The 22,923-nt window shown below is 36.7% G+C and overlaps 1 protein-coding gene across 3 annotated transcripts in view; it reads left to right on the forward strand.

Annotated features, from left to right (window-relative positions):
* The first annotated feature begins 2,209 nt into the window (after positions 1–2,209).
* Positions 2,210–22,923, forward strand: part of DNAJC24 (DnaJ heat shock protein family (Hsp40) member C24) — a 33,024-nt gene continuing 12,310 nt past the window's right edge. The window contains exons 1-2 of one of the 3 annotated variants that reach the window (XM_061999762.1): positions 2,210–2,331; positions 3,804–3,948. In XM_061999762.1, the coding sequence (XP_061855746.1) occupies positions 3,841–3,948 (108 nt within the window). In that variant the 5' untranslated portion in view covers positions 2,210–2,331; positions 3,804–3,840. Of the gene's footprint in view, positions 2,332–3,803; positions 3,949–4,855; positions 5,064–22,923 lie in introns of those variants that run through there. The other 2 variants (XM_061999763.1, XM_061999764.1) reach the window with 2 other exon arrangements.

The following is a 22,923-nucleotide window of genomic DNA, read 5'->3' on the forward strand; positions in this document are numbered from 1 at the left end:
ATCCACCTCACTGTCCACTCATCCAAGCCACACTGCCTGAGCTTTCAGATGAGAGTGTTGTGGGAGACAGTGTCAAAAGCCTTGCTGATGTCAAGGTAGATGACATCAGTTGTCTTCAGAAATAAAAAACCCAAAAAGCAGTCTAAATGTTTCAGCTGTTTCTTAAAAGAATAAAATAACAAGGGGCTGGTCTATAATTTTTACTCATCTTTTATCATATTAATGCATGACACAGTAGTCCAGTTCTTTTCTGATACTTCTACAATACCACAAAACAATACTATGTGACAGTTTGAAAGAAAACATCTACTAAAATGCTAAATATTCTTACAAAAATGTTTAAAAAAACCAATCTCCATGTAATTTACCTTAAACAAGAGAAGAAAACTTTTAATCATATTTAGATGCCCAGCTCGAGTGAAACAAACAGCACCTGTATATATTTCATAAATAATTTAAGATACTTGTGAACTAATGAAGCCTGATTTTGTCCTATACCTCCCATTCTGGGACAACAGTTCCAGGTCTCCTCCATGACTTCATTGCCTGTCTCCATGTCAGAGATGATCTTTCTAGGTCCCTTCCAATCCTTAACATTCTGTGATTCTGTGTGATTCTCTGATTCACGGTGAGTTAAAATAGAAAAAAGTCTATGTATAACATTTAACAATTTGAGTATAAATGATAAAAATGCATATTATAAAGTATTCAGTCTGTAAGAGGATATGAATCATTTGTGGTAAAAGCACAGGTGTAGTAACCATCTCCAAGACATCACTGCACATTTTACAAAGTTCCTTTTAATTTTCCCCCTTCACAACAACAGTACTTGTTCACTTACCAGCCCCAAGCAATGGCTGAGGAGAATACTTTAAGTGCTGTAGGCCAGTCCAAGTTGTACATATGCCAACTAGGAGCCAAAACAAAGAAGGTAACTCATGCAATCATACTGAAACCTTTGTCTGAGAGGTAAATCCTAATTTCAAAAAGGACTACATAAATTATCTCACACATGACAGATCTCATCACAAGGACTTAAGTGAAATACATAATTACACTAATGCTGCAGAAGTCAATACTGCATTGGCAGAGGCAGCTGGATTGTTCCAGGGGTACATGTACTACCCAAATGCAAAAACAAGTCTTTCCCTTTTGATAACGATGGACATTGAAGTTACAAATTTGACCTCACCTACAAAAAAAACCCAAAAAAGGGCAAAATACTAACCTACTGTCTATTTTGTAGGACATTGATGACCAGGATAGACAAAAATCAGACTGACACACAGGTCCTGAGTAGTTTTGTAAACCTGATGGCTTTCTCTGCTACCTAGAAAATCTGTAGCTTCTTTACTATCCATATTAAACTTTAGCTAAATTCTCCATGTTTATTGCTCAGCCCCAAATGCCTCACACCCCGCCTGCACTGATGGTTTATGGGAACAATATGCCAGGACCACCACTCCCAGTTTTTTACACTGTATGGGAACAGCCTGGCCGCTGCTCTACTTAAACAGTTCAAATGGTATGAAAAACGGTGAAAAGCTGATTTCATTCTAATGTATTGCATAAGAATATTGTCAAAGGAAGTATGCCACACATTTAAAGGTATAGTGTGAACTGAGTTTGTCCTAAATAATATTTAGGGATTTAGCTAACTAGGATTGACTGAGATTACACAAACTGAAATCTGCATCAAACTAAGATTTTTTTTTTTTAATAAGAGGAAACGTCTTTACATCATTAAAATTCTGCCTCCTGATAGTACTATTTTCATTACAAGGATGTTCCACTTCCCCTCTAGTATTTTCTAGAAAGAAACCGTGGTTTTATTCTATTGACAGGCTCGGGACAACTTGTAAGGGAGGCGAGAAAGAGGCAGGACAGTCACCGTTATGTCCGCAGTTTCCGCCCCGGCACATGCTGGCCGGAGCAGCTGGGCAGAAGGAACCCGACGCTGTATGTCGAAACGGAATGTCTGAGGCAAAGCAGAAGTGAAAAGATGTTCCCGCTCGTCCCGGGCCAGAAACGAGCGCTGGAGGGCGGCCCGGGCCGTTAGTCACTGATCCCGGAGACAGCCTCGCAGCACCGAAGCTGGTCGCCATGGAGACGGCGTCATGCCTCGGCAGAGGCTCCGCTTCCTGCCGGTGCAAACACCATTACTGCCCGGACGGAAACAGCTAAGGTAGCTCCATAAGCCACACACACCGCTGTCCCGCCGCCATGTTACAAGCGCAAGGCGCCGCGCCTAGGGATTGCTTCCCGTCGGATGAGCCATCGAGGACACTGGCCGACGGCCGACTCCGTCGACGGGCCGGCGGTGCTGGGTAGGTGAGTGCTCGCTGTCGCTGTAGGGTCTTCTGTCGGAGGGGGGCGGTTGTTTAGCGCCCGCTGACGGCCGGGGGAGGGTCGTGACTCAATCGCCGTGCTGAAGCGGCGGGAGGCCTCCGGCGGCTCTAGCCGAGCTGCGGCGGTCTCCCCGGCCTCCCTCCGCGGGTACTGCCGGGCTCCTCCCGCTGCCGGGCCCCTCCCGCTGCCGGGCCCGCGCGTCCCTCCTGCCGCCGCGTCGGCCGGCGCGGGGCCGTCGCTATGGGGTGGGTCGGCAGGGGAGCAGCGACCGTTTCGTTCTAAGCAGTGGGCTGCGGCGGGGAAGCGTGGCCACAGGCGGCGACTGTGTTTTCGCGTGTTCATAAAAATCTCTGTTGGTTGCCCAAGGAGAAAGGGATCTTCGTGGAGAAGGGTGGGGAAGGGGGTCAAGTGGGCGGCCATGCGTGCGTGGTACTTCCCCGAAGGAGCGGGGGGAACTACCCTGCAGTCGAGCGTGCCTGTTTCTGGTTGTAGCTCTGCCAAGCTTCAAAGCCATGCTTTTCTTCCCTCGTGGAAAAAAAAAAAAGCTTCGTTTTGAAGCAAGATGGTAGTCACCAGAAAGAAGTTTTAGTGATGAAATATTGAAAAATGGAAAAAAAAAAATCCCTTTTCTTTCTTTCCACAATAATTTTGAAAAACTTAGAAAGTGTGCAGACTCACAAAGCTCTTCCCTACTGACTTATTTCTTACCAGAAAGTACAAGATAAATCAGCTGTTACAAGCTTTGGGACTTCAGTGTAGCTGAGAATCTGCTTGAAGCTCAAGCATTACGATGCTGTTACTGACATTTAGTTCTTCCATTTTTTGCACTCTGGGTCATCAGCTTAATGACAGAAGGCAAAAATAAAAAGTATGCAACTAGTTGAGTTTTACATGGTGATTTGCACTTTCTTTCATTTTTGTTTATTTTTAGATAGTCGTCTACCTTACTAGTAAAAACCCCAAAATAAGCCTTCTTACTTAGCAGGATTAAGGAAGTTCTATACTGTGACTATAGTTGTGTAAAACCCAAACCATAGCTTTCTGTCTTCTTGCCTGTATCTCATTCCAGAATTGACAAAATGGCACACTTCTATGTAGCTTATTTTTTTCACATGTTAAGTACAGGATTGCTTTAGAATAAAAAAGTTTATATTTTAATGTTTATATATAAAAAAGTGTATGTATAACTTATGTAGATTCACAATAGTTTGGATAGTTAAAACTCAAAATTATTTTAAATGTGTATGGACAACTTCTGAAACATACTAAGGAAGTGGAACAGAATGAAACATAATTCACTTGATGCATAACAAATCTATGGGATAGAATGGCCATGTTAATTAAGCTGTTTTTTTCACTGTAGATCTTATGTAGGGGTGCTTTGCTACATTTCTTCATTTTTGCTTTTTCTGTTTCTCCTTCAAATCATAGTTATATTTATTTTACTTTCTTAGCACTGTGTAAGAAAATTATTTCAAATCCAGTCAGACTATGGCATTTGAAAGGATAACACAAAAGGACTGGTACAAAATCCTGGGTGCAAAGCCATCAGACAGTCCAGCGGAACTGAAACGGAAGTACCAAAAACTCGTTTTATTAGTAAGTACGTTTTTGTTATTGAAGATGTGCAAAAATACATTTCATAAACTATCAAGATAATAATTGCAGCATTTGTTTTTATGTTCTTTATATAAATATGATTAATCAGACTGTGTTTATAGTCCTAAAGCCTAGATTAAGTTTGGAATAAGTGGAATTGATGAGTTATCATTATGTGTTGCAAAGAGAGTTTGTGATGTTCTGGTGTCATGTTAAAAGTAAGAGCTTGATGTTTGCCAGTTTAGTGAGTTCTGAATGGGTAATATAAGACCTTATATCAGTATTAGTCAAATGAGACCAAATGTCATTGATTAGTGTAGTTACAGCAGATAAAATACAGTCAGTGGCCTGAGCTGTCAGACCTAATCTTTGAATTTTAACTTTGATGCTGCTGCAGTTATAAACTTTGGTACCATTCCAGTTATGGTCTTCTGGGCTATCTGAGTGGGAAGCATTAAAGTTTGTGTACAGGATATCAACCTATATAGGACTGTTCAGTAATCCAATCAATACACCATTCCATAGTTTTCATATAATGAAAATCTCACTTTCCAATTTATAAACACAGTAACTCCCACTATCAATATTAATCATCTCCAGGGACGCTGTAAAATTTTCCGTTGTCCCAGATGCTGCTTGCTGGCATCTGAAGTAGCAGTGAATACAAAAGGAAAGGCGCTCAATTGCTCTTCAACCAGCAGGCATTAAGTTAAAAGATGGATACTATCCATCTAGTACTGATGCAATGGAGCTTTCCAGAACTACCTTTTACTTCCCTAATGTAAAGATACCATGGGGTTGTTAGTGTTACTGCCACTGTCCCAGTGTGGGGCGGCAGTTAAAGGGCTGTTGTTGGCATTTCATTGCATGTCATTTGTGAGCTGCCACTGTCTATTTGGCTTTTTAGGTGACCTAACAGGATTGTTACATGGGGAGTGCACACAAGTGAAAATATGTTTGTTACCACCCTGTGAACTCCTGAATGTGCAGCAGCTGGCACTGGCACTTTTAACTCTCCTATGTGGGATTCCTGCAGCTGATTCCAAAACATTGATATGTCTCCCCAACTTTGCTAAACATTCATGGATGGACTGAGCCAAACACTCATTCATCAGGTGGAGAAGTTAAAAAAGGTCATTGTTTGTAGGACATAGTCATGAAATTTGCTAATTGCTACTTATAGTATTTACTGTCTTGCAGGTGGTTGCAGCGTGATGAATGCAACCCTTGAATATATAAAGATTAAATTGCAAAGAGCAAAGAGAAATTCTCCCTGGTAGTAATGAAATAGAAAATGTATTGGAGGAAAATATGTTAATATCAGTTTTATTTGAAAGTTTCTGGTGCATTTTTGTGGAGTCATGTTTTCGGTCATGTATTACTTGCCATTCTTTGAATTCTCTTAATTTTTCCTGTATTCCTGGTATATGTATATAAGAATCTCAGAGCTTTACCAGATTACTTTGTATGATTCTTGGTTCTTCTGTTTCATTCCTTCTCCTACTCAAAAGATGCTTTGGCCTGGTTTTCTGAGGAAAATAAAAGGGTTTTTTTTGGTACTCTTGACCGTTTTCAAACAGATGTGATAGGAATTTAGTTACCTTGGCAGTTTTATTTGTCTAAGTTTCTTGAAAACTGGCAGCCTGGTAGAGAAGAAGGAAACAGGTGAACAGAAATCAGTTTTTATATCTTCCTTCAGATAACTGCTAGCCAGACTGTCAATATTGGTAGGGTATTAGGGAGCATATGCATGGTGCTTGGTTTGAGGTGTCAGAGTGAATGTGATGAGAGGTTTGATTTTTTTAAGTGAGGTAAAGCAAATGCCAGCATTTGCTGCATTCATGCTGCCAGCATGACTTTTTAGGAAGCTGAGATAAATTCATGGGGTTTTCTGTTTGTTGTTTGATTTTGTTGGATTAAAAATTTATTTCTAGTTCTTGTGAAAACTGTTCTAAAGATCATTTCACCAGTATGTTCCAATTTTACTCGTTTTCATACTCTTCAGTTGAGTTAGCTAAGCAATCCTGCTGTACTGTTTCTCACTGCTTCCTGCTTACTTCTTGGTCTGAAACTGATCCGTGTACTTAGAGTCTTAAGTTTCAACACCTTACAAGATGTTTACATGCTTGATATAGGACAAATCCTTTGGTTCTCACTGTTAAACATTAAAAGAATCAATGTGGGAGAACGCTTTGGAAACCAACCTTCTTAGTTCCACTATTCATAGAAATGTTTTTTTTCTTGGATTTCCTAATGTTTTTGTTTCAATGAATTCCTAGTAAAATGTGAATAAAATATTAATAATGACCTGTTTATTCTTAATGAAAACAATAGGGGGACTACTGTGTAAAATACCCCTTCTGTTCAGGTAAGGAGATAAATTAAACTAGATACTGTGCTGGAATTAATATATATATAAATATATATTTCTTGCACTGTGAATCTATGTATAATAATGAAATAAAAATCATATGCATTGTTCAGAGCTGTTTGCCACAGAGATGAAACCACATAGTGCCTTTCCTATATGCTTTTTTTTTAATGAAACTGACCCTTTGTGTTATAGCACTGTACTTCTATGTAATTACTTTGAAGTGTATGAAATGAGAATTGGAGTTTACAAGTGTTTACATCTGTAACTGTAGTTTATGAAGATGAAAACATTATTTTAATGTACCACCTTTCCTTTAGAACCTGTATATTTCCAAACTAATTGGTTAGTGCTCTTCATTTGGAATGTTGGTGAGAAATGTTAGAAAAAATGAAGACTTTTCTTTTCTTTTCTTTTCTGTACCCTTTGACTCTTTGTCTCAGATTTCTTTTTCTATCAGTGATGGATCCCCCAGACTAAAAAGCTATACTGATGTATACTCGTAGGCATTTTCTCCAAGGCAGATCTGCTGTTTGCCTGTTGTTGTTAACTGTATGTCTTGTCTCTATTTATCTTTCTCTTTTAGCTGAACTGTTACATACTCTACCTGTTTGTCTAATTATTAATATAACGTCTAGCACAGTCAGTCTAAAGTCTTTAAAAGGATGGTGGTAATAAAATTAGTATTGTTATTATGCACATTAAAAACTCATTGGCAATAGGAATGACTGGAGGCTGCAGTACATACCTTCACTAAAAGGTGTTCCTGTAGCACGTAGTTACAGTGTAGAAGTTATCGCCACAGATGTTGTCGAGTCCAAGGGGTTTCATGGTTGAAAGAGTTGTAAGACTTTCATGAAAGAAAAGTCTGCCATTGCATATTAACACAAAAAATACTGTTTCTGGTTCAGAGATTTGTGATTTCTGAATATTGGTGGAATATATAAGTTAGATGTTGCTGTATGTTTGTCTTACCCTAGCATCCACTGTTCATTGTTAGTAACAAGTATAGCACTACATGGATTTCTCATCATATGTGTTGTGTCTAATTAAGATGAAGTAACTCTCTTGCTCCCAAAGTAAAGCTTGTGTTTAGAGCTCTTGGTAGGTTCACACCTGTTGGAAGCACAAAACAGTAGGCAAAAATACAAAGCTGATAAACACTCAGTGTTCAGATTGGACACAGAAACCAGGTGAAGATCCAATGGTGTGTGTCATCATTACAGCATGGAACGTGAAGTGGGGTAGGATCCTGTTCTGCTTTTTGCAAGCAACTGAGCAAATGTTTTGTGCAAGATACAAAGAAATATTTTGAGCAACTGATAATGGGGTGATAGCTGCGACAATTTTGCAAGGAGTGACAGTTTTGAAAAAAGTAATGACCACGCACTCTACAGAATTGTACAGAACAAGTATTACCTCAATTTTGTACTGAACTGGGGGACAAGAATCCTACACTAAGTCATAGGGACAGACAAGGAGGACAAACCCATTGATAAGATTTGTGACCTCAGCTTCACAATGTACTTCCTTGGAAGATTAAGCTTCTGATTACAATCATATTTTAGAGCTACAGAGCTATTCTGCAGTTTAATGCATTTATCACCAGCAATCTTAAGGAATCTGTATATTTTGCATATGAGTAAACCATACTATTTGTGCACCTAACTGCTTGGTTTGAATGTGGCAGACCTACAGCAGACAGGCTGTTCATGCCTCTGGTGTCGGACTATAGCCCCAACAATAATTTGCATACCTATGATGCAATGAGTCAAGCCACCCCTAGCCCCTGTCATCTCTGAGGACCAGCTAGAATGCAAGGGGATTCATCTCTTGCCAAATTTATCTGTCACTAAACAACATCTCTAACAGACAAAGTGCTCATTTTGGCTTTCTAAAGCTGTTGTTGGAGACAGTGGTGGTAGTAGTAGTACTATCAGTGTGGGCAGAGATCTACATGCAGATGTTTTTAGGTACAGTGGTAGCAGTCAATTACCAGAGTAATTCCAGTTTAGAACCTGGAATAGCAGATGAACACAGCTATGTATTGCCTATTAAAAGACTTCTTGACAAATTATATGGTTGGTACAGAAGTCCAAGCCTTCTTCAAATGATTCCCATGTTGAGCATTTGCTTTTTGCCATCTGTGATTTTCTGTATTTGTCAACGCTTGTATGATTAGCATCTTGAATGAACATGCAGATGGAAGTTTCCAAGGCTAAAAAGAGTTGGAGATCTTGCCATATGTTGTCCAAAAGATATTTAGTAAACTCTCAGGATTAACCTTGGTAATACAAAGTAGTACGCCATCAAAAATGATTGGACTGTAGGTTTGCAAGAATGACTTCATAAGGGCAGATTTGCTTAAAACTGTTGGATTTTTAAAAAAACTTTTGGCAGGGCTAGCTTAACAGTTGAACTTGATGTTCTAAAGGTCTTTTCCAACCTAATTGATTCTATATTTCTGTGATCTTGGCATTTTATTATTATACCTATTAATAGCAGCTGAAGAGGACAGACTTTTGGGCCCAAGACATGTGTGACACTGGCAAACAGCTTATGTTTAAAACATGGCCAAACTTGTGTGTATGCCTGCTTGTACTCTGGTGTCCTCTCTAGCACAGAGCCTAAGACAGTAATTCTGAAACAAACAAACAAAAAAAAATTGGAAATGTGTATTTTGTAACCAACATAGCTCAATGCAGAGATTCCTAGATCGGCTGTTTTAAGTTCACAGTGAAGTGCATTCTGTTCCATGGAAGCCTTGTAGCTTCTATACTCTGAAAGGAATTGCAACAGATTTTGAGAATTAATATGATATTTAAGTAGTAGGAATTTGGTCTTTTATTTTCTGTCTTTGGAATATGCTGATGGTTTTGAGCTATTTGGGATACATATAGCCACATTTGCACACTGTAGTTTCAACAAGATTTCTGAAACGGATGAAGAGGTTTTATGCTCTATTTCAAGGAACCCATACAGCTATTAGGAAGGACAGTGCTCCTGTTCCACTTCTGAATGTGTATCGAATTAACAGAGTAACACAAATAGGATACTGGGAGGAAAAAACCACCACACCATCTTGTTACTATGAGAATTTTTCATCTCTTTTGGGTCTAGTACTTCGAAGTCAAAGAATGAGTTGCCAGATTATTTTGAGATTTTTGTGTAACTACTCCATATCTGAAATGTGCTTTTTACAGGGAGTAAAGTCACCAAGTGCATAAGCTTTTTCTATCTGAGAATCAGGTGTCTGATCCTGTTGATGCTGATGATATTATAGGATACCTTTCAGCTGGAAAAAAAAATCATTGTGCAGGAAAATTATATGCTGCTTTTACAACGTATGCCCTAATCTTAAAGAAAATCTATATAATTTGAGCAGAGTATGCAGGAAGCTCTTATTTTTAATATGGTAAGGAAATAATGTGCCATTTAACACATAGTGTTACAAAGATTACCTTCCTATCAGAAGGTGTTAGAAATGTTTGTGTAGAAATATAAACAGAGTGTTAAGGTCATCACTTAATCTGTTTGAAAATTTGAACACAGAAAATGACAGATATAGGTGAGAATGTTGCTGAGAATCAATAAAAAAAGACATTAATAAAAATGTAATTTAGTGAAGCAAAATAACTTCAAGAATTTTGTTGTGCTTGTGTAGAGGAAAGACATCTCTTTCTGGAGAGGAAAAAAAATCTCGTGTTTTGTCAGATTTATCTGTTTATCTAAATTTTGTATCACAAGAAACACAGAGTGTATTTACGTAAAAATCTGCTTCCATGACTGTTGTGTTCAAGTTTTTCAAAATAAATTCAACGTTGCTGCTGAAGAATTTCTTTTCATGCTGAGTTTGAGAATTTGAATCTTTAAAATGAAAACACTCTGAGCTTTGTATTGGAAGTATACTTAACAGATCATAGAATCATTCTGGTTGGAAAAGATCTTAATTTTACAAAAACGTTTCAGTGATTCTGTGGATTATGGTTGGCATTTTGTCACTGTGGTGATGAAACTTTGAAATAACTGAACATTGATGAGGTTTTCGTTTTATTTCTGTTTTAGGTTGTGGGGCTCTTGAATCTTCTCAAGATGCCTTAGACTTATTTGGCATTTCCTAAGATACTGAAGTTGTGGTTCCTGCATTTTTATTTGGGTGCTATGTAAATAAGTGTGTATCTTAAGGTGCATCAGAAAAGGTAGGATGGTTTCTTCATGGGTTTTGCACCCAAATGCTTTCTAAACTGAGTGCTAAATTTCTCTTAATATTTGTCTTTTCCTGTCTATTTCAAAAGTTGTAATTTGACTAGGGATCCCTGTCTACTTGGGATCATTAATAGCTTCAAATACTGTGGAGATCCTACATTGTTTCTAGAGACAGGAAGAGCTGAAAGAAACATCTTTTCAAGAAAACAAACAAACAAACCCACCTGCAACTTTTGAAGAGCTATGCAAGTGTTACAGTTATGATCACTAATAAATATTTTTTTCAAGAAATCTTCTATTCTTCAAGGCCTTCTTCACAGGGACTTCTGCAGCTTGAAGTGCCTTTCATTATTTTGCATTACGCTTAAATCTGACGTCTTGAAGGTGTCTCTTTGATTTTAGGTTTTCCAAGTGAATTTGAAAATTCTTAGTATACTTTGGTTTGGAGTAACTGTTTTAATGACAGTCAATTGGAAGTGGGAGGGGCAACACAAAAACCTGTGCTTTGTGCTTAGTAGTTCTTTGGCAGATGCGGGGTATCAAAATAGTTGACTCTCTTAGCCTGCAGGAGGGTATTCAGCTTGCAAGCCAACAGTGCCAGCTGAAGCCTACTGTCCCTAACTGCCTATCCCTGCCCTTCTGCAAGATGTTACACAGCGAGGAAATAGCATCCGGTGGGTTTTCCTTCATCCACTACCATACATGTCAGCTGGAAAAGTTCATGGCCATTTTTCAGTAGTTTAGGTAACCCTGGTTGATTGTTTTGTGGGTTTTTTTTAATAATACCATACAGGTTTCTGGGGTTTGTTTTACGTGGAAGTGGCATTTCCCTAAACTAGTTTCTTAACCATTTGTGTAACTGGCATTATTGAATTGACTAGGGCCACCTTACCTTATGCCTAAACAATGTTACATTGTTTAATGTGACATTTAACAGTGTAAACTGTGAGCACAGGGGCCAGAAATTTAAAAGGAGCTTTTAAAATGTAGTTTATATTTTTATTTTTACCTTCATATTCCTGTAAATTTTAAAATATTTCATTTCTTTCCTTGCTAGTTTTTGGTGGTTTTTTTATTGCTTTATTTTGTCCTGCTGTGTATCGTAGTTTCTAAAAGGCTTTAAGTAGCTTTTGAGACTCTTGGGAAACTAAGGAACCATGGAAACAGAAGAAAATGAAAGAGAAAGTGTTTCTAAAGATACACTTTTTGTTAACTGTAGGTTGTGTTTTCTCTCCTCATTTTTATACTTGCATTAGGCAAACTGATCTTTGCTTCTATTTATGAAAGAGGTTTTTTTTTTTTCATTTTGTCACTACAAACCAAAACTTATGCATATAATTTCAGCATTGTTTATTCAGGAGCTGAAAAGGCTGAGAAATGTAAATATTTAATATGAAAGTTAGGTTGTTTTGTTAGACTCTTTTCTGTCTAATGTGATTAGATGTTTCCACAGACTAGGGTACAGGGGGGTGGAAGGACTAAGAGCTTTTTACTCTGATTTCTATAAGACAGTTAGTGCTGCTGCAGAAAGGTAGTCCATTTCCCTTGCCAATGCAGTAGATTAACTTTCTCATCTTGAGAAAGTTTTGAAACAATAATCTGCAATTACTTGTTTTTGCAGGAGGAGCCGGGGAGCTTTAAACTAGCAGATTTGTGGAGTGTTACCTTGAATAAAGTGGAGACCCAATGTCAGTAGTAAAGACCAATAAGAAAGTGTAAGGTCAAAGTACTGAAAGTACTGTGATAAAAGCAATTGCATGAGAAAAGGATTCCAGTCATACAAGATAGAATATTTAGACTTTAATAATTTACTGCAGAGGATAAAGTCTTTTTCATTAGAAATTATTTCTTAATGTAAGATCAGCTCTGCAATCACAAGGCTTCTACAAGTAGCATCAAATTGAAAGTGACTTTCAATTGAAAGTTTGAATGGAAGTTGAAATTTACTTCTATAAAAGTGTAGTCAGTTACAACAGCAATCCTGCTACTACTGCAGCTACATATATAAAACAAGTATGCAAAAGATGTGGGTTTTGGCAGCAGACACTAAGTATCTTTCTTCAGTGTTTTCAGATGACTCTCAGGTAAGATTGTTGATGTTCCAGTTAATAATAAAGATGTTCCAGTTAATAATAAAACCATTCAAAACCCTTTTCAGAAATTAAGGTTATCGACCTTTGTGATTTATATATGAAAGATGATGTTGTGGTGAAGTTCTTGGCTTAATCAGAGAGAAAACTGAGGGAGTCTGCAGTATGCTTAACCAAGATAACTTGGAAAAAAAATCCAAGACACAAATAAAGTAGTTTATTCCAAATTAAATTATTCTCTTTTTTAATTGCATTTTAGAGAACTCCAGTAATTTTAAAGAATTTGCAGCATCAGATTGAGAGTATCATCCTCTGTGTTTTGACTGTGCAGCTATTAGTGAATGTGTTATGTGGTCTGCATAACTGTTGCATGTTGCTGTGTACATTTAGTCACAACTTTTTTCTGGCTGTTTTTAAAATAAAGCTAGTTGAGCTGTCTGCAGTTGTTTTCTTTTAAAATTACTCATCGTGTAAGTAGTAACTAAAGTGTTAAAGAAAAAAATCCTTTTTCCTCCTATGTGCTGTCTTAATGATGCTTTGCTGCAAATACTTTTGAGTCACAGCAAATGTTTCCTTTTAGGGACACCTGTAGCAGCAATAATATTTCAGATATTTCTATTCCAATGGTTCTCATTCATGTCAAGCAAAGTTGGAGGTCTGCTGTGCTGGATGTTGTTTATAGCAATGGTTACCTCTGGCCTGAGGGTATGGAAAACAATAATAATGTGTGTAAAACATGCAAGCAGTTAGTACTTTGTGCGGGAAGCTGAGATTTACACTTGGGTAACAATTTCTGATTGTGGCAGATTGTAAGAAGGCAAAAGGGACAAGAATGGACAGTGGTTTCTACCAAGCAGGTTGATCTCTGAGCAGCTTTAGAAAAGTATCGTGGAACAGATAAGAGATTAGAAGGAAAATGAAACTTTATTTTTCCTCAAATGAGGAACATTTCATAACAATAAGAATCATCCTGGAGATGGGCAGTGAAGGCTGGAATCGGTGTCAATGCAGATAACAAGATCAGGTAGGAGAAGGCTAAAGTTGTTAAACAGCTTAAAGATTGTTTGTGTTTGGGGGAAAAAAAGGAAGAAGAGATGGATTGAAGTAATGAATCAAGAAGATAAATTCCTTGCTCTTTTGTCCAGCTGTCTTTGGATAGATATCTTTTGGGGATTTTTAAATCTCTATATGAAAAGACTGAATGTCACAAGCAGCTCTTCACTCTCTGTTTCTCCTCTTTGCAAGTGGAGAAAGCAGGCTCCTGCCATGTTCCCTGCTAACTTCTGCCAACTGAGTGAACACGTTGAAAAGATTGATTGTGGGCTAGGAAGGCAAATTTAAGGCCTGGAATCATTCTTTTCATGCATTTGCTTTGCAAATCACTGAAATAAGAAAAGCACCTTCAAAGCAATTTTGGTTTGGACTGTTTTAACATAAGGCTACTTCTTATTTCTTTCTCTGTTCCCCTCCCCTCAGTCCTTGTGATGTGAAGCTTTTCAGTACTGAATTGTGCTAGTTACTTAATAAGGAATACTTTACAATAATGTAAATAAGTGTGGAACCTGCTAAGTGAATGTACCTCCTTCTTTATGTGAGTATCCTAATGAAATAAATGTTATTACATTCCTGATATTTTTTCCGATAGAAGGAGTCCTGTATTTAGTCCACTGAACGTACATCTTTCTTGTTACAGTCTTTGGGTACAAGAAGGGTTGTGATCGCATCGATTAGATTTAGAAAGCCTATAGACGAGTGGAAAGTGGATTCTTAAAAACAATAGTAAACTTTTTTATTTGTTTTAGTCTCTGATTTTCATCTCCACACTAGTGCAGTGCAGAGAAACAAATGAAACATTTTTATATAACCTTCTAATAAGCATTAGGTGGCAGTAGTGTGTTGTCTTTGGCCACTGCTTTGTCGAGTTTTTTTATCTCCTGCACTCTTCAGTGGAGTGTAATAAATGAAGAAAACATGCATTTTATTTCTTATAGTTTTTATAAAATGCTGATTTATGGTTGTTCTGATTGTATGTGACTAAGGATGGCTGTTGTTGCGACTCTTGGACATACAGGTGGGATTAGCATGCTGTAGTTTATGCACAATATTCATGACTAATTTTCTGATACACAGTATTTAACAGTGATAATATTAACTGCAAATACTCCAATGGGAAATATGCTGTTAATGACTAAGTGAGTTTAGTTTTACAGTCTTTACTTTTTCATAAACTATTACCATTTCGAAATTTAATACAGCCTGTTAGATGAAGGATGGTTTTTTGTTTGTTTACTCTTTTCTTTCCTAAGATAAAAAACAAGCTTAGACTCAAGAGAATGTTAGTAGGAACATAATTAACCTTTCAGCATAGTGGTGTTGTTATCACTCCAGATCTTAGACAAGTATGGTTATGTTGTGACCCTTTGGTAGGTTTTTTTCCCCTTCATCCTTGTTTCTCATAGGCAAAGGATCTCAAGGAGTATGGAACTGGCGTTGCATTGTATTAATTGGGCAGGATGATCAATTAATAGAAGAAGAGCAAGAAAGTGTTGACAGAACATGCTCTCTAATTAGTACCTGATGAACCATGTAGGCCACAGAGCCCAAGCTGTAACATTGCTTCAGGGTGGCTCCCCTGTAAAACTGGTCTGGAGAAAAGCTAAAAAACAGTATTTCATATTGATTCCTGTGAAATAAATGTTCATTGCTGAAAAATTTCACTTTCCACTGTAAACCTGGGGAAAGGTGGAGGTACTTAATACTTCATAGATGGAGCATGTACCAAAGTATCAAGCCTGTGTTTTGTACAAATTTTGCTCTTAAAAAACAGCTAACTTTTTGTTTGCTTATGTCTCTCATTTTATTATGCAAGAGATTATCTACAAATTATGGAAACAGATGAAATACATTTTTTTAAAAACAAAACTATGTAATTTTTCTTCCTGCTTTTTGGAATAGTAAGTGAGAAATACTAGGGCAGTAACATTTCCTAATGGCTCATGTGATATAATGGCAAGCAAAATCATTCTGAATTAAGAGCAGATAGCACCAGAATGCTTTAACCTTCCACCCTAAATGATTTGATATTACATATTAGTTTTTAATAGTTTTTCAGACAAAAATGAAATAATTTAGAATTGAAAAGGCCATTGTGTCTCGCAAGGTAGAATGACCGGAATTATTTTAGTTAATGGTAATTGGGGTTTTTCCATTCATTTATATAAATATATTGATAATTAATTCACACTGCTCATTCAGAAATTTCTCCTCCTGCCATGATAAGAGAGAATTTCAATGTTTACATGTTTAAAACATTTTTTCAAATTAATTAATTTTCTTCTGCAGTTTAAGATTCTTTGTTTTACTGAAATAAGCCATTTTCTGGTTTAGAATACTTTTATTAAATAAATCACGTAAATTTTTGTGAAATACTTAAGTGAGGTTTTTTTTCATCTTGCCCTAATTTAATAAGTTTAGCTGGTGAAGTCAGAAAACGGCTTTTTTCTGTGACCTTTCAATGAGTGCCACAGGGTGGGGGCCAAGTGCATGTTCATCACCTTTTTTCTTCATCAGTACAGGTGACTAAAATGTGTGCTTTTCTGAAATTTAGTTATCAAAAAATTCAAGTTCCAGTCCAATAAGCATTTTTAAAATACAGCCTGTGTTCTAATTCAAATCTATCACAGAATGGATTCTACAAGAAAACATACTTCAGTCCTAAAGCATAATAGGTAGTTTGCATAGATTCTTATTTCTGTATCATGCCCATCACCAGAGTAAATGATTATTTGGAGTTGGGAATGCTCAAACTGATTGCTTAAATAAAGCTATCATATAAATGATACAGGTAATACCAAATATGTGTGTTAATTCTATCCCATGTTAATAGGGATTTGTGGCTTAAAGTATCCAGTGTGACAATGTATGTAAAATTAGCAAAAGTGTTAACTTTAAATGTAATTATATAGGTCCTGGAGGGCTGTAACCGCATTATACGGTTCTTTTTTCATTCTGTGTCCAGAAGAGAGGCTTTATGTTTTGGTGCTCTATCAACTGATCTGGAACTTTCAATAAATTCTGTGTAATTTGATTAAAAATATTGCTACAACCTTTATAATGACATAGTATAGAACTGGAAGTGTGCAGTTTTGCTGGGATGTGAGGCTCTTCTATACTGTGTTAGCTATAGTATTTTAGACACACTAGTTTAATATCTTGAATAGTGCTAAACATAAATTTCTTGAGCCCTGAGAGCAGTAGAAGCAGAATGCCAAGTTTTGTGATAATGATCATGGGAAGTGGGGCTTTGTCCATCTAAATTGCCTCAGGAAAAAGATTTCAAGGACCCTTTGTCAAAAACCTAAGGTTAATATGAATTTTGTAACAGAGGCAAGGATTTTCTGCTAGCCTCTCATGTTCACAGTCTGTGGTAAGAGACTTTCAGATAGAAGAGTTTTGTTGCTTTGATCCAAAAGTGCCTATTTCCAAATTTAATTTTAGAAAAAGGAGGAATGCTGCACTAAGCTTAACTGCCCAAACTTGATTCCAAAGCTATGAGAATATGAAGGCTTTTTGTGGAGAGAGAGGAAAAATATTGAGTGCAAATAAAAAGTGAATGCCAGACTACCATATTATTTTGATTCTTGAATTGATTTAGAAGAGTTGTCGCTTTTTTAGATATTTGTAGGTATGCCTTAAGCATTGAAGTTACATGGACAGATTAGGGAATCTCATTTTAAGAATTACAATTTCATTCTAATAAAAATGTGTCCACATAGTCCGTAGATAACTAGAGAAATAGATGCAATTTTATGACCTAGTCCAGCCCTTGTTTAGCAGTTAATTTCTCCAGACTTCTATGAACATTTGGTCAGATCTACACAGGTTTGGCTGTTGTTTTATATCTGGCCAAGGCTGGTGGTGTCTTAATTGCTACCACAGAGCAACCATTTGGCCTGTGCGAGATGAATGTTGTCAAGGTACCTTCTGCAAGGCGACCATTCATCCACTGGGAACGTATCAAGAAAGTTTTCATTAATTGGTCCCTTTGTTGGCATTTGCGGCAAAGCAGCCAAAAACTGAGCATGAACAGACACTCTGTGTCAGGGGGTGAAACTTATTGGCAAGTCCCAGTAAAAACTGGTATTTTCTACGTATATTGTAAGCAGGCAAAAGACTTACCTCCTAAGAACAGCCTGGCATTAAATGTACTCTTTTTTTTTCTACAGGCAAAGAAATGTAACAAGAATTCAGACTATAATCACAAATTAAATAGGAAATAGCTGGTTAATATTTTACTTTTTCATGTTGACTGTCTTGCAGATTCTTTTTAATAAGATGTGAAGTGTTGTGATCCGCTCTGTAGTCTACAGAGAAATTTGCATGGACTTATGAATACTTCTGTCAGATGAGAACACTTGATGGTTTTTGTCCTGACCTCGTTAGCTTAACCTGCAGATAATAACAATTACAGCTGATAATGTATAAATGTTGCATAAAGCACCAGGAATGTTTTTAAACAGTTTCCAATTTTGATATCTTTAGGTTTATGTTAACTCTTGTATTTCTTCTTGTTTTCTTAAAAGGATGCACTTCATTATATTGCAAGGTATATACTTGCAATGATTTGTGCCTTTTATCTTAATACAACACACTTGTCAGTTGCTGAAATAGTCATATATTGACTCTCAGAGAGAATTCTGATTCTGAAATTTGAATGTATCGCCTCTTCAATATTGAGCTTTTGATATAAGATTAAGTAGACTGAATTCCACCCCTGAAACACAGACTGGGGGGGGGGGAATTTTTGTTTATCTGCTTGGAGGTTTGAATTGTGCTTGGTATGAATCTGTGTAATTTCAGGAAAGAGTCAAACTCACATTCTGTTGGGTTCCATGAGTCTGGCAATATTACTTGAAAATAATGGCTTGACTTTCTCTCTTCATCCAACTGCTTCCAATATTTTCCCCTCATTCTTTTTCTCTTCTGAACAGCATAATATCAAATTATTGCTGTCATTCACCTAACTGTCCTATTAACAGAAATGGATGTCACTGATGTGTGCCTCTTATCTCATATACTATCTAGTGCTTATCCATGGTGACTTTCACTTTTCAGTGTAATCCAGCCCACCCTTCGCATACCAGTTTCATGAATTGTACCTCTTCTGATAGCTATTTTTACTTTGTCGTTCATCAAAATGGTAGCTTCACCAGATATGGAACAGTACTCTGTAAAGTTTGGGTTTAATTTCTGCTCACCATTACCGAGTGGCTTTCATCACTGCTTATTTTTAGTATAAACACAGATCTTTTTACAAATTAGGAGGCACTGTAGTTGTGGTGTAAGTCATGAACACTGAAAAAGAAAAAAAGATAATTCTGTTTGGCTGGAAACTTTTCTAGCTGCATTACATGAAACAAATACTGTCAGGCTATAAAACTATTATAGCTATAACTGTATGCCTAGTGTGGCGAAAGGGGGAAGGATGCTAAGAGGTATTATTTTGGATGTTAATATTCTATCATTGACTCTTATTCACAGTTTAGATTTAGTCATTAGATGTAGTTCCTAAAAAAGCACAAGTATTGAATGCATATAAGTAATCCTCTGTTAAAATCTTACTGCATGATTTACTCAGGAGCTTAGGGCACATTTCTTACTCAGATCTATCCCTTATGCAAATATGGGCACACATCCCCCACTAAAGTAATGCAGGAATTTCAGACTTGTCTAAGCTTGTCAATTTAATTTAGCAAGGTGAATCCATGAGATTGCAGATAATTTCAGAGTTAAAAATCTTTAATAAATCTGATATTTTAGAAATTTACTGTGCTGTAACTGTTGGTAGTAGTGACTGCTTCATGTCTACTTTATGATTCATGATAGTAAGTACAGAGCTGAAAAATTATAACCTTAGACAAATGCTTGCAATCATTGTTCTATATCTTTACTTTTGAGTTTTAGAACATTAATAATGGTTTCCCTTACAAAATACAAATCTAAAAAGTCTGAAAAGATTTCTCCAAAATTGTCTCAGGAAAGAAGGTCAAGACTTCATCCTTTTTATTTGCTGCTGAAGATTTCTCCAAATGTTTGACAGCTTTGCATAAAATACTGGAAAGCAGGAAAGACAAAGCCATAGAAAATAGAGAGTGCTCCTTATTTCAGCCTTGGAAAAGATTTAGAGTTGATTTACTCCATTTTCCCCAGTCAATAAAAACAGAATGTTTGCATTTTAAATAGACTTACTTAAAAGCTGTTTAACTTTAGGGGGGAGAAATTGTTTACAGTTATCTGTGAAATAGGTAAATGAAAGCACTTTTTAAAAATGTAACTAAAAATTTAAAAGAATTACTAGCTTTCATAGAAAATAATGCCTCTTGTTTTAATGTATGGAATTGAGGATGTGGTGCACCTTTGGGTTTTAAAGCGAATGCCTCTTACACAGAAGGCAAAACCAATAACCAATAACCATGGTAACATATTGAGAAATAACGAGAAGCAATAGTACTTTTTTAACCAGTTCTAAGTCATCATCCTTTTTAATTTGTCATGTGCAAAACGAGTTATGAGTAAAAGTTTGACTATATTAAGTGACTTAGTTATTGTATATTCCACAGTTTAGCAGGAGATTACAAATTTAGTGTAAAACCTGTGCCTGTGTGCTTCACTCCTCTCCCAGTAAGTCTTATGAAGTTGATTCTCACTGGGTGCTGTAAATTTCTTTTGAAAAATAAATTTATGAGCACCAGTAAGAAATGTCTGTTAAATTGAGGCTTTCTGCATGCTAATTTGAATTTTATTAAAATCAACCAACCCTATTGCATTTCTTAGATAAAGTTAAGCAACTTGTCCAAGTGTTAGGAGTGTAGAGACCTTCCTTAGTGTGTCATCTCTGTGTTGCTTGATTTGCTCAGCCAAAGCTTAACCTGCTTCTCATCTTGTGATATGAGATCTGTTGTTATGGTTTTTGAGATGTAATACCACTGCACATATTGACCACACGTTCTTTATTAATTTTCAGGGATTAAAGCCTAGGGATTATTTTTGCAGTTCTTAAAGTGCAGAAGGGACCAAAATTCATGGAGTAGAAGTAGGCAGAAATAAAGAATGTGGCAGGTGCGTGTGCTGCAGTGTGTTCTGAGTTCTTGTCCAAAGCTTGTGTGTGCAAACCATATGTGTAGTGCACTGTATAAACACAAATATCACTGTATAATCAAAATATATGATGGAACTTAAGTAATTTTGGGAGAGTCTACACTTTTAATTATTTGGTGAAAACAACATCAATACTTTTTTCTAAGACATGGAAAATTTGCTCACTTGCTTGTTCTTTAGTCTGTAGTAGGTACCAAAGCCAATAGATTAGCTTCTTAAGAACATTACACATTTGCAGGCAGAAAGATTTAAGTATATCGTAAGTGCAGAAATACAGCTGAAAGTAGTGCTCAGGTAGCAATTATGAATGACAGCAAGATAATTTCCACAAATTTTGAGAAGTGATATTGCAGGAGACATTGGAAGGTTCCAATATTTTAAGTAAGAACTTCTAACTGGATGCATAGAGGGAGTGATGAACAATAGTTCAGAGTAAAAGGAGATAGGTTGAGTAGAAAACAGTCTGGTCCATTTTCATTACAGAGCTTGTAAACAGTTGCAGTTGAGATTAACCCAGAAATAAGGCTGAATGGGAAAAGAGATTAGAAACATACATCATATTTCACCCCTCAAAACAAAACCAACCCCCTGGCTCTGTTAGGCTGCTGCTCTGAAGAGTAACCTGGAGAGGGAGGAGAATCAGAAGCAAGAATATGGTGTCTGAGCTAGCTGAGCAGGATCTGAAACAGGGGGAGGGGACACCTCATTTCTTGTCTCAGAGGTGAAAGAGAAGAATATGGGCAGTTGAATCAAGAGTGGATTTTTGCAACAGACAAATATTCTTGGATTTCAGTCAGCAATCTGGAGAGCAGGAAAAGGGAGTCAGTGAGTATAGGTACATAACAAATTCAGATGAAATGGGCTCACTGGGGGTAAAGAAAAAAAGGATTAAAAAGAGGTTTGAGGATTTTTATTAGTGTAGATGTAGGCTACTGAAGGCATCAGATGGTAGTACAGGAACAAGCCCAACAGAGGAAAGAGGAGAGAGTTTCTAGAAAGCATGGAGACCAAAACAGATCTTTTATTTTTTAAAAAAATATAGTAGATCCTCTACAATATAGTTGTTAGTTACATGAAACTGTAGTGTTTCAAATGTAAAAACTGCACTTACTACAAATATTACATTTGCCAAGTCTGTAAGAAACAAGTTAAGAGCTAAATGACGAATCTGAAGAATACATTCTCTTCATTATTCAATAAATTAACCAAATAGCCTTTTCTCATCACTTCTTATTTTGTGACATTTGTGGCTTACTGCTTTTCACTGCTTCCAGTATGGTTCAAAATTATTCTTCAGGCAGGCAAAGCTTTGGTCTAGGGAAGGAAAAGTGTGACCAATTTTGTGGGGGTGTTTTAAACACATTCTTGGCAGGAGAGAAGAGTGAAATACACAGTAGTTGTATAACTCTTTTTAGGTATTGTAATTAACCCCACAATATTTGGGGTGGGTGCAGATTTTTAGCATCTGAAATATTTTCAAATGGTGAAGTATTTTTTTAGATAAAACAGTGCTTTGAGAAGTAACTACTGGATGTATCTCTCAAACATAATGGTTAAAATAAATAACATTGCTGAAAGGAAACCGTATCAGTCTTTAATGGCATCTGATTAGTTTGCCTTGTATTCTTATTAAGCATTAATACTTTTTTAAATAAGCTTTCACAAATGTGGTATACAATCAACCACCAATGTTAAAAAGGCTATTAAAATTGATACATAACCAGAAACGCTACGGTTTCAGAAAAATAATAACATATACACAGCTTTTACAGTACACCAAGATGCATGCTGACAGAGTGCTGAATTTAGTGCCTGCCAAATGAAAGTGTAATTACTCATCATCTAATTAGCTATTTAGCATACAATGACTAAATGCTATGGCCAAAATTTTGTTATTTGTTTGCACCTTAGAATTTTGTCATCTTCAGCTGGGGAGGTAAGAGACCTCTAAGAAACAAACCTTTATGGATTGCAACTGTGCTTCAGCTGTATTTTCAGCAAGTTGCAAGTTAGTCCTCAGTCTGGAGTACAGAGACAGTTCCAAGTGTACTTACTCATACGATGGAACAAAAATACACATTTGTGTACAAAATTCATACTGGAAGTTGCAGGTACGTTGATCTGTTGATGGAAAAATACCTGCGGAAGAAA

Source organism: Colius striatus, chromosome 7 (genome assembly GCF_028858725.1).
Source record: "Colius striatus isolate bColStr4 chromosome 7, bColStr4.1.hap1, whole genome shotgun sequence".
NCBI lineage: Eukaryota > Metazoa > Chordata > Aves > Coliiformes > Coliidae > Colius > Colius striatus.